The sequence below is a fragment of the Electrona antarctica genome (genome assembly GCF_951216825.1).
Source record: "Electrona antarctica genome assembly, chromosome: 4".
Taxonomy (NCBI): Eukaryota; Metazoa; Chordata; class Actinopteri; order Myctophiformes; family Myctophidae; genus Electrona; species Electrona antarctica.
Genome location: NC_136809.1, coordinates 2,155,845 through 2,167,600, shown reverse-complemented (window position 1 = coordinate 2,167,600; position 11,756 = coordinate 2,155,845). Strand labels below are relative to the sequence as shown.

General features: G+C 44.4%; 1 protein-coding gene across 1 annotated transcript; it reads left to right on the top strand.

Moving 5' to 3' along the window:
* Positions 1–608: 608 nt before the first annotated feature.
* On the top strand, positions 609–8,034 carry cUnh22orf23 (chromosome Un C22orf23 homolog; the record flags this gene model as incomplete). Its single annotated transcript, XM_079499545.1, has 6 exons — positions 609–669; positions 781–843; positions 1,787–1,960; positions 2,126–2,251; positions 2,381–2,481; positions 7,927–8,034. The coding sequence occupies 6 exons, from the start codon at positions 609–611 to the stop codon at positions 8,032–8,034; spliced, it is 633 nt and encodes a 210-aa protein (XP_079355671.1).
* Between the last annotated feature and the right edge of the window lie 3,722 nt (positions 8,035–11,756).

Genomic DNA, 11,756 nt, shown 5'->3' with positions numbered 1-11,756 from the left:
ATTTCAAGGACCCCCAGTTTGACATGTATTAGTCTCTACGGACCCCCATTTAATGGCATTTCTATCTCTGGGACCCCCAATTTATATTGTAAAATCATAGTTAGGTTCTTAGCTTGCTTATGATCCTTGATGACTATATTCTATACAGTATGTATGTGATGTATTACCATCACCATGTGTTGTTCAAAATGTGCTTACTGTAAGTCGTTCTGGATTAAGAACGTCTGATTGCGAACGCAGTGATTGCGAACGCAGTGAGCGATTACTATAGAAGCCTGCCTAGCTCGTCTGTCTGTCTGTCTGTGTGTGTGTCACGCTGTAACACCACCCGCCCGCCACCAGAGGGTGCAGCTGTATCACACACAAAAACAAAAAGAAAGTCTTAAAAAAAATAAAAAAAAATAATAATAATTTGTTTTTAAAAAAAACTTAACAAAAAGAGAACTTAAAAAAAAACTTAAACTAAAAGAAGAAAGAAAAGTCATTCTAATTGTTGCAATTCACGAGCTGTGTTCGCTTCCCGCGTTCGCGCGTCTTACTTGTGTTAATGTAATTAAACTGTATTTTCTGGGTGGTTCCAGATGGAGTCTTCTGGGCCAGGCAGAGGCATGTGGAACCATCCCAGAGCCAGACCTTTCTACAGCAAGGATACGCAGGACATGATTCAATGTGAGACTGTGTTCACACTGCCACACGTGTGTGTGTGTGTGTGTGTGTGTGTGTGTGTGTGTGTGTGTGTGTGTGTGTGGTCCTTTAATAACTCACTCTCTCTGTGCACAGTGATGATGAAAGAGTCCAGACTCACCAACTTCCAGCAACGGCAGATCAGCCTGTGTCTGAAGGGTGAGTCTAACTTTAACCTCAGTCTAACTTTAACCTCAGATCAGCCTGAAGCTCAACCGTCTGGGCCTCTAGAGGCTGCTGAGCCAGGCTGACGGTTAGCTCAACCGTCTGGGCCTCTAGAGGCTGCTGAGCCAGGCTGACGGTTAGCTCAACCGTCTGGGCCTCTAGAGGCTGCTGAGCCAGGCTGACGGTTAGCTCAACCGTCTGGGCCTCTAGAGGCTGCTGAGCCAGGCTGACGGTTAGCTCAAACGTCTGGGCCTCTAGAGGCTGCTGAGCCAGGCTGACGGTTAGCTCAACCGTCTGGGCCTCTAGAGGCTGCTGAGCCAGGCTGACGGTTAGCTCAACCGTCTGGGCCTCTAGAGGCTGCTGAGCCAGGCTGACGGTTAGCTCAACCGTCTGGGCCTCTAGAGGCTGCTGAGCCAGGCTGACGGTTAGCTCAACCGTCTGGGCCTCTAGAGGCTGCTGAGCCAGGCTGACGGTTAGCTCAACCGTCTGGGCCTCTAGAGGCTGCTGAGCCAGGCTGACGGTTAGCTCAACCGTCTGGGCCTCTAGAGGCTGCTGAGCCAGGCTGACGGTTAGCTCAACCGTCTGGGCCTCTAGAGGCTGCTGAGCCAGGCTGACGGTTAGCTCAACCGTCTGGGCCTCTAGAGGCTGCTGAGCCAGGCTGACGGTTAGCTCAACCGTCTGGGCCTCTAGAGGCTGCTGAGCCAGGCTGACGGTTAGCTCAACCGTCTGGGCCTCTAGAGGCTGCTGAGCCAGGCTGACGACGTGCCGCGGGTTCGACTCCCGATCCCGACGGCCTCCACGTGTCTCCCCCCCCCCCCATCTCTCTCCCCATTTCCTTGATATACTTTCACCTATCAATGAAGGCAGATAAAGCAAAAACAATGTCTTTAACAAACTAATGCATGCATTACATCTTGTTTCCCTGTATGCTGAACAGACGGTAAAGCTCTACCTCTGACCTGTAACCCCACGTCGTCGGCTCCTCCTCCTCAGCCCAAACCTCAGCCAATCAGACGTCCCGCTCCATCGGCTCCGCCCCAGAGGCGCAGCGCTGAAAGCTGTCGTTCCGGGGACAGCTACACCAGAGAAAGGTTCCGCCCCGGTCCAACGCGTAAGTTCCTCCTAAACTTCACAACATCTAGCTTAGGCCCAAATGCCTGGTTTAACATGTTACTAAACTTAACATCTAGCTTGTTGGTTCCATTTGTACACTATAGTCTATAGACTATAGTCTATAGACTATAGTGTATATAGATGGTCTGGTTCTCTCTCACAGGAGACCTGGAGAAAGAGAAGAGGAGGTTACAGAACATCCTCGCCACAGGACGGGAAGAGGAACCCAAACCCAGTCGACCTCGTCGGAACGTTCCCGAGTCCACTGAGAGGGAGCGCTTCCAGGAAGGTGAGGCTGGAAGGACCCTTTTATGCTGCCAATCATTTTACTGCAGTGTAGTTCCACTGAGCTCACGCTGTGAGGTGAGCATATTCTCGCTCGCGTCATATTCTCTCGTTTCTCGTCTTTCTCGTGCAGTTCTGGATGAAATAGAGGAGAGGAGAGCATTCCTGGCAGACATGACAGCGCTGGGTCAGGAGAAGAGATGGGTCAGCCTCATCGACACCGAAATATCACAGGTAATATAAACCTCAACACAGTCAGATATCACAGGTAATATAATCCTCAACACAGTCAGATATCACAGGTAATATAAACCTCAACACAGTCAGATATCACAGGTAATATAAACCTCAACACAGTCAGATATCACAGGTAATATAAACCTCAACACAGTCAGATATCACAGGTAATATAAACCTCAACACAGTCAGATATCACAGGTACTATAAACCTCAACACAGTCAGATATCACAGGTAATATAAACCTCAACACAGTCAGATATCACAGGTACTATAAACCTCAACACAGTCAGATATCACAGGTAATATAAACCTCAACACAGTCAGATATCACAGGTAATATAAACATCAACACAGTCAGATATCACAGGTACTATAAACCTCAACACAGTCAGATATCACAGGTAATATAAACATCAACACAGTCAGATATCACAGGTAATATAAACCTCAACAGTCAGATATCACAGGTAATATAAACCTCAACACAGTCAGATATCACAGGTAATATAAACCTCAACACAGTCAGATATCACAGGTAATATAAACCTCAACACAGTCAGATATCACAGGTAATATAAACCTCAACACAGTCAGATATCACAGGTAATATAAACCTCAACACAGTCAGATATCACAGGTAATATAAACCTCAACACAGTCAGATATCACAGGTAATATAAACCTCAACACAGTCAGATATCACAGGTAATATAAACCTCAACACAGTCAGATATCACAGGTAATATAAACATTAACACAGTCAGATATCACAGGTAATATAAACCTCAACACAGTCAGATATCACAGGTAATATAAACCTCAACACAGTCAGATATCACAGGTAATATAAACCTCATCATCAGTCAGATATCACAGGTAATATAAACCTCAACACAGTCAGATATCACAGGTAATATAAACCTCAACACAGTCAGATATCACAGGTAATATAAACCTCATCATCAGTCAGATATCACAGGTAATATAAACCTCAACACAGTCAGATATCACAGGTAATATAAACCTCAACACAGTCAGATATCACAGGTACTATAAACCTCAACACAGTCAGATATCACAGGTAATATAAACCTCAACACAGTCAGATATCACAGGTAATATAAACCTCAACACAGATATATCACAGGTAATATAAACCTCAACACAGTCAGATATCACAGGTAATATAAACCTCAACACAGTCAGATATCACAGGTAATATAAACCTCAACACAGTCAGATATCACAGGTAATATAAACATCAACACAGTCAGATATCACAGGTAATATAAACCTCAACACAGTCAGATATCACAGGTAATATAAACATCAACACAGTCAGATATCACAGGTAATATAAACCTCAACACAGTCAGATATCACAGGTAATATAAACCTCAACACAGTCAGATATCACAGGTAATATAAACCTCAACACAGTCAGATATCACAGGTAATATAAACATCAACACAGTCAGATATCACAGGTAATATAAACCTCAACACAGTCAGATATCACAGGTAATATAAACCTCAACACAGTCAGATATCACAGGTAATATAAACATCAACACAGTCAGATATCACAGGTAATATAAACCTCAACACAGTCAGATATCACAGGTAATATAAACCTCAACACAGTCAGATATCACAGGTAATATAAACCTCAACACAGTCAGATATCACAGGTAATATAAACCTCAACACAGTCAGATATCACAGGTAATATAAACCTCAACACAGTCAGATATCACAGGTAATATAAACCTCATCATCAGTCAGATATCACAGGTAATATAAACCTCAACACAGTCAGATATCACAGGTAATATAAACCTCAACACAGTCAGATATCACAGGTAATATAAACCTCAACACAGTCAGATATCACAGGTAATATAAACCTCAACACAGTCAGATATCACAGGTAATATAAACCTCAACACAGTCAGATATCACAGGTAATATAAACCTCAACACAGTCAGATATCACAGGTAATATAAACCTCAACACAGTCAGATATCACAGGTAATATAAACCTCAACACAGTCAGATATCACAGGTAATATAAACCTCAACACAGTCAGATATCACAGGTAATATAAACCTCAACACAGTCAGATATCACAGGTAATATAAACCTCAACACAGTCAGATATCACAGGTAATATAAACCTCAACACAGTCAGATATCACAGGTAATATAAACCTCAACAGTCAGATATCACAGGTAATATAAACCTCAACACAGTCAGATATCACAGGTAATATAAACCTCAACACAGTCAGATATCACAGGTAATATAAACCTCATCATCAGTCAGATATCACAGGTAATATAAACCTCAACACAGTCAGATATCACAGGTAATATAAACCTCAACACAGTCAGATATCACAGGTAATATAAACCTCAACACAGTCAGATATCACAGGTAATATAAACCTCAACACAGTCAGATATCACAGGTAATATAAACCTCAACACAGTCAGATATCACAGGTAATATAAACCTCAACACAGTCAGATATCACAGGTAATATAAACCTCAACACAGTCAGATATCACAGGTAATATAAACCTCAACACAGTCAGATATCACAGGTAATATAAACCTCAACACAGTCAGATATCACAGGTAATATAAACCTCAACACAGTCAGATATCACAGGTAATATAAACCTCAACACAGTCAGATATCACAGGTAATATAAACCTCAACAGTCAGATATCACAGGTAATATAAACCTCAACAGTCAGATATCACAGGTAATTAACCTCATCAACAGAGCAGTGTAGTTTTTGTCGACTAAAACTAAGACTACCTTTTTTCACTGACAAAAACTAAATGGAAACTAAATTAAAACTATGCTATGATGACTAAACCTAAGACTAAATGTATTGACAATTTCGTCAACAGATAAAAACTAGACTAAAATGTTAGGAAGGGACTAGTGGACAAGAGATCCAGTAGAATTAATTTTACACTTGGTTGCATGCTGAAAATAGCAGATCTACAAGCTCACAACGCGTCACGCTGCGACATTTTAGTCACATTCCAGGTGACTAAAATGTGACTGAAACTAAATTAAAACTATTCAAGAGACTACGAGTAAAACTAAAATCTAAATTTGAGACATCACAGGTAATATAAACCTCATCAACAGAGATGAGGACTCAACAGAGATGAGCACTCAGATCAGCCAACGCAGGGAAGCTGGAGGTACCCTCACTAAAAACGCCGGGACAACGCTCCACACGTCCCAAACTCTTCTCCCTTTGAATGCACTCCCTATCACAGTCAGAACTGCAGCCTCACTCCCAATCTTCCGCCGTAGTCTGAAAACCCACCTCTTCAGACTCCACCATGGCCTGTAGCACTTACCCTAGCCTAGCCCCTTAGATAACACTTTATGTAGACTTAGATATTATTTTAAACAGACTTATAGCATGTTACGTAGACAGCACTAGAATTGCATTTTATGTAGTCATAGCACTTTATAGTATACATGTATAATATATAATATAGTATAGTATGTATAGTTTACATAGATACTCCACTGTTACGTTCTTAGTTTATGCATGATTCATGAAAACTACTTTTTTATATATGTGATGTATGCCATGCTTTTGTTCTTGCTTAATGTAAGTCGCTCTGGATTAAGAGTGTCTGATAAATGCCTAAATTGTAAATTGTAAAACTGTGACTCGTTTGCAAAGTCACTCTTTAGTGCTCCTCCCCCAACAAAGAACTGAGTAAATTCTTCTTTTTGATCTATAGACTCTCTATAGACTCTATAGTATAGAGCATCGCAGTCCCGCCCCCTTTCATGACGACGGGGGGAGAGACTAGGCCCAGTTAGGGGGCGGGACTGGGCCCTGTTGGGGGGCAGGACTGGGCCCTGGTAGGGGGCGGGAATTGGCCCTGGTGGGGGGCGGGACTGGGCCCTGGTGGGGGGCGGGACTGGGCCCAAGTAGGGGGCGGGACTGGGCCCAGGTAGGGGGCGGGACTGGGCCATGGTAGGGGGCGGGACTGGGCCATGGTAGGGGGCGGGAATGGGCCATGGTAGGGGGCGGGACTGGGCCATGGTAGGGAACGGGACTGGGCCCTGGTGGGGGGCGGGACTGGGCACTGGTGGGGAGCGGGACTGGGCCCTGGTAGGGGGCGGGACTGGGCCCTGGTGGGGGGCGGGACTGGGCCCTGGTGGGGGGCGGGACTGGGCCCTGGTGGGGGGCGGGACTGGGCCCAGGTAGGGGGCGGGACTGGGCCCAGGTAGGGGGCGGGACTGGGCCATGGTAGGGGGCGGGACTGGGCCATGGTAGGGGGCGGGACTGGGCCATGGTAGGGGGCGGGACTGGGCCCTGGTGGGGGGCGGGACTGGGCACTGGTGGGGAGCGGGACTGGGCCATGGTAGAGGGCGGGACTGGGCCATGGTAGAGGGCGGGACTGGGCCCTGGGGGGGGCGGGGCTGGGCCCTGGTAGGGGGCGGGACTGGGCCATGGTAGGGGGCGGGACTGGGCCATGGTGGGGGGCGGGACTGGGCCATGGTGGGGGGCGGGACTGGGCCATGGTGGGGGGCGGGACTGGGCCATGGTGGGGGGCGGGACTGGGTCCTGGTGGCGGGCGGGACTGGGCCCTGGTAGGGGGCGGGACTGCGACGCTCTATAGAGGGTATGCGCGTGACATCATCGTACCTGGAAGTTATGCGGGAACGCCCACTGAGTGGCAAAAAACTACTTTCTGGCCTTGACAGCCCATTCATCCAAACAGAAAAGTCCTGTCTGATTGTATTAAACAATGTTAAACTCACCAACATTGCAGCTGTACGAAAAGCTTGAATTATCCTCTTTCTATCTGCAAAGTTTTTGTTTCATGAAAATCCACCATAGAAACGTTATGAGCTACTTTCTGTCAAGAAATGCCCTGCATTTGATTATTTTTCTAAGTGTCAGAGTTTGGAAGTGCTTGTTTTCAATAACACAACATTTTGCTGCCTCCTGCATTATGTGACATTTAGAAACAGGTGGTACGCAGGACGGTTGAGTGATTTCCAACGAGCGCTTCCAAACTTCAACACTCCATGCTGCTCAAAGTGTTGCCACTCAGTCTAGATGAGGGGGGCGTGTCCTCTACTCCATACCCTCTATTGTACGCTATTAAAGTCGACCAGGCTCTTCTTCAGACCTGATGAAGAGTCTGCAAAACGTACCACAGTAACCCTTTACACGAGGGAGGCAGAGAGCATCAGACGGACCCTTTTTATCCTAAAGTTAAAAACGAGGCCACACAATTATCCTCAAACTCGTGTGCTCATCGTGTGACAATCACAAGCCATCCTCCACTCTGTGGCTGATTGATGTGTGAGTATGTTTCTGTTTCTCTCTCTCTCTCTCTCTCTCTCAAACACACACACTTCTGTTTTGTCATTCAGAAAGTCAGAGAGCTGGAGTTAATCGACAAGGCTCGCACCGTGGACACGATGGAGGCTGTGATCACCATGTCTGACCAGAGAGATGGAGGCTGTGATCACCATGTCTGACCAGAGAGATGGAGGCTGTGATCACCATGTCTGACCAGAGAGATGGAGGCTGTGATCACCATGTCTGACCAGAGAGATGGAGGCTGTGATCACCATGTCTGACCAGAGAGATGGAGGCTGTGATCACCAACAGAACAATGGTTCCCAAAGTTATTCATGTCAAGGACCCCCAAATGGACACTCATTAGCCGGCGGACCCCCATTAGAAAATATATGCCAGAGACCCCCCAGAAGAGAAGATCTTTACGGCTCTGGCAGTGATTTTCACCGATTTTCATTTCAAGGACCCCCAGTTTGACCTGAATTAGGCTACGGACCCCCATTTAATGGCATTTCTATCTCTGGGACCCCCAATGCATAAGATAAAATCATTTAACTCTGAGAGTGTACAAATGGAAACCAAATGGACCCGTTAGGGTCCATTAGAAGAATGGTTGAAGTGGTTCAAAGCTAAGGTGGCAATCCAGCTCTTAGCACGCAGCCCGCCAGAACCGTAGCTACGTTATCCAGGGGTTTATATTCTATAGTCTATCTATAGCCTGCCAGAACCGTAGCTACGTTATCCAGGGGTTTATATTCTATAGTCTATAGCCTGCCAGAACCGTAGCTACGTTATCCAGGGGTTTATATTCTATAGTCTATAGCCCGCCAGAACCGTAGCTACGTTATCCAGGGGTTTATATTCTATAGTCTATAGCCTGCCAGAACCGTAGCTACGTTATCCAGGGGTTTATATTCTATAGTCTATAGACTGCCAGAACCGTAGCTACGTTATCCAGGGGTTTATATTCTATAGTCTATAGCCTGCCAGAACCGTAGCTACGTTATCCAGGGGTTTATATTCTATAGTCTATAGCCCGCCAGAACCGTAGCTACGTTATCCAGGGGTTTATATTCTATAGTCTATAGCCCGCCAGAACCGTAGCTACGTTATCCAGGGGTTTATATTCTATAGTCTATAGCCCGCCAGAACCGTAGCTACGTTATCCAGGGGTTTATATTCTATAGTCTATAGCCCGCCAGAACCGTAGCTACGTTATCCAGGGGTTTATATTCTATAGTCTATAGCCCGCCAGAACCGTAGCTACGTTATCCAGGGGTTTATATTCTATAGTCTATAGCCTGCCAGAACCGTAGCTACGTTATCCAGGGGTTTATATTCTATAGTCTATAGCCTGCCAGAACCGTAGCTACGTTATCCAGGGGTTTATATTCTATAGTCTATAGCCTAGTAGTCTAATAGTCTATAGCCCGCCAGAACCGTAGAAAACAATGTTAAATGAATAGTCTATAGCCTGCCAGAACCGTAGCTACGTTATCCAGGTCTATAGCCTAGTAGTCTAATAGTCTATAGCCCGCCAGAACCGTAGAAAACAATGTTAAATGAATAGTCTATAGCCTGCCAGAACCGTAGCTACGTTATCCAGGTCTATAGCCTAGTAGTCTAATAGTCTATAGCCTGCCAGAACCGTAGCTACGTTATCCAGGGGTTTATATTCTTTAATCCATGTTTTGATCCGATCGTATCGTTATAGCCGGCGGCCACTGGACTGTTGTGCTCTATGGCCGCGGTGGCCATATTGAAGAAGCGCGCACATTCACTTGCATTCAATGGTCCGCGTTCAAATGCCTGCATCTCCAAATCGGCCCAATGAATGTCGTTTCTGGTGAAAACAAGGTTTTTCCAACGGCCGACAGCAGACGCTGTGATAGTCGCGGTCGGGTTTTTTCTGCACCGAGCGAGAGAACAACAACCGGTCAAGACACCACACACAGCATGTTGTCATTGTAACATCCGGTTACGGATATCTGGCTCTTCAAAATAAGTGTTATAAAAACCTTATAAGTGTTATAAAACCTTGTCAATGTGCGATTTAATGCTGGCGGCAAGAGGGTTTTAACGGGATCAACTAGAACAGTAGGATTCAGAACCAATCTGCTCATTTCACCTTTAAATTAAACACAATTTACACACAGACAGACACACAGGCACTGGTTTCTGCTATCATTTTATTCTCCTGCCTGTCATAACAGCACGTTAGTACAGTTTTAATCTCCTGCCTGTCATAACGGCACGTTTAATACAGTTCTGTGTTGTTGTGGGAGTTTTAGTATAATATACACATTATATACAATACAGTAGCCAACGGTGATGTAATAATGCTGCAGAAAACCTGGTTTTAGTCGACACAGACGTACAGATACGGGAGGAAGAAACGCTGACGAAAAATAACCATTTAAAATGGAGGACAGACTAGAGACACAGCAGAGTTAAGAGTACAGAGCAGGTCTAAGACTAGCGACACACAGCAGAGTACAGAGCAGGTCTAAGACTAGCGACACACAGCAGAGTACAGAGCAGATCTAAGACGCCATAGTGAAACAAAACAGGGCACAAACCAACAGATAAATAAAATAAATGGCACTCTTACGAACAGACATTAATCACAATGACATCAACCACAGCGAGGTCACTTCTACTCATTGTAAGGCAACACATAGTTACGTATAAATTAAACTATTGCATATTCAGGTCCCCCCCCTCCCCCACACACATAGTTAAACCTGTTTAAAAACAGGTACTTGTCTAATCTTGTTAAAATATATTTGCATTTTCCAAAACGGTCAATTCTATATAATAATGTAACCTTTAATATGGAATCCTTAATTCGTTGTTATGCCTATAGTTCAGTGTAGTACTTCTGAATGCTCTCTTTTCTAGTCATCAAAACACTTCTTTCACTTTGTTTCCAGTCACACTGAAAGTAAAAGGTGATTATGCAACTATTACTATAACTATGGTCTCTGATGACACATTTCAATCCAACTATTTTATATTTTTTTAACATTTTTTATCCCACGATTTTGTAACCCATTTATCACCCCTGTGTCAATTATCTAATGTGATCCTGGGCTCTACACCCTCCGCCAACCTGGGGAGAGCAACGGACTTGAACTCATGCTTCCTTCAATGCCTGAGTGTCCAAGTTGCTCCTTTACACCTGACAGGGGGGAGTTTCCCTGGTTGGACGTAGCGTGTGGAAGGAACACGTTATTCCGACCGCCCCGGCTAGCCAGGGGGGGGGGGGGGGGGGGGCAGTTTTTGAAATCCAACTATTAAAATTCTCTCTGACGACACGTTTATATCTATTAAAATTCTCTCTGATGACACGTTTAAATCCATTAAAATTCTCTCTGAATACACGTTTAAATCCATTTAAAATTCTCTCTGATGACACGTTTAAATCCATTGAAAATTCTCTCTGATGACACGTTTAAATCTATTAAAATTCTCTCTGACGACACGTTTAAATCTATTAAAATTCTCTCTAATGACACGTTTAAATCCATTTAAAATGCTCTCTGATGACACGCTTAAATCCATTTAAAATGCTCTCTGATGACACGTTTAAATCCATTTAAAATGCTCTCTGATGACACGTTTAAATCCTTTTCAAATGCTCTGATGACACGTTTAAATCCATTTTAAATGCTCTCTGATGACACGTTATAATCCATTTAAAATGCTCTCTGATGACACGTTTAAATCCATTTAAAATGCTCTCTGATGACACGTTTAAATCCATTTGAAATGCTCTCTGATGACACGTTTAAATCCATTTAAAATGCTCTCTGATGACACGTTTAAATCCATTTAAAATGATCTCTGATGACACGTTTAAATCCATTTAAAATGCTCTCTGATGACACGTTTAAATCCA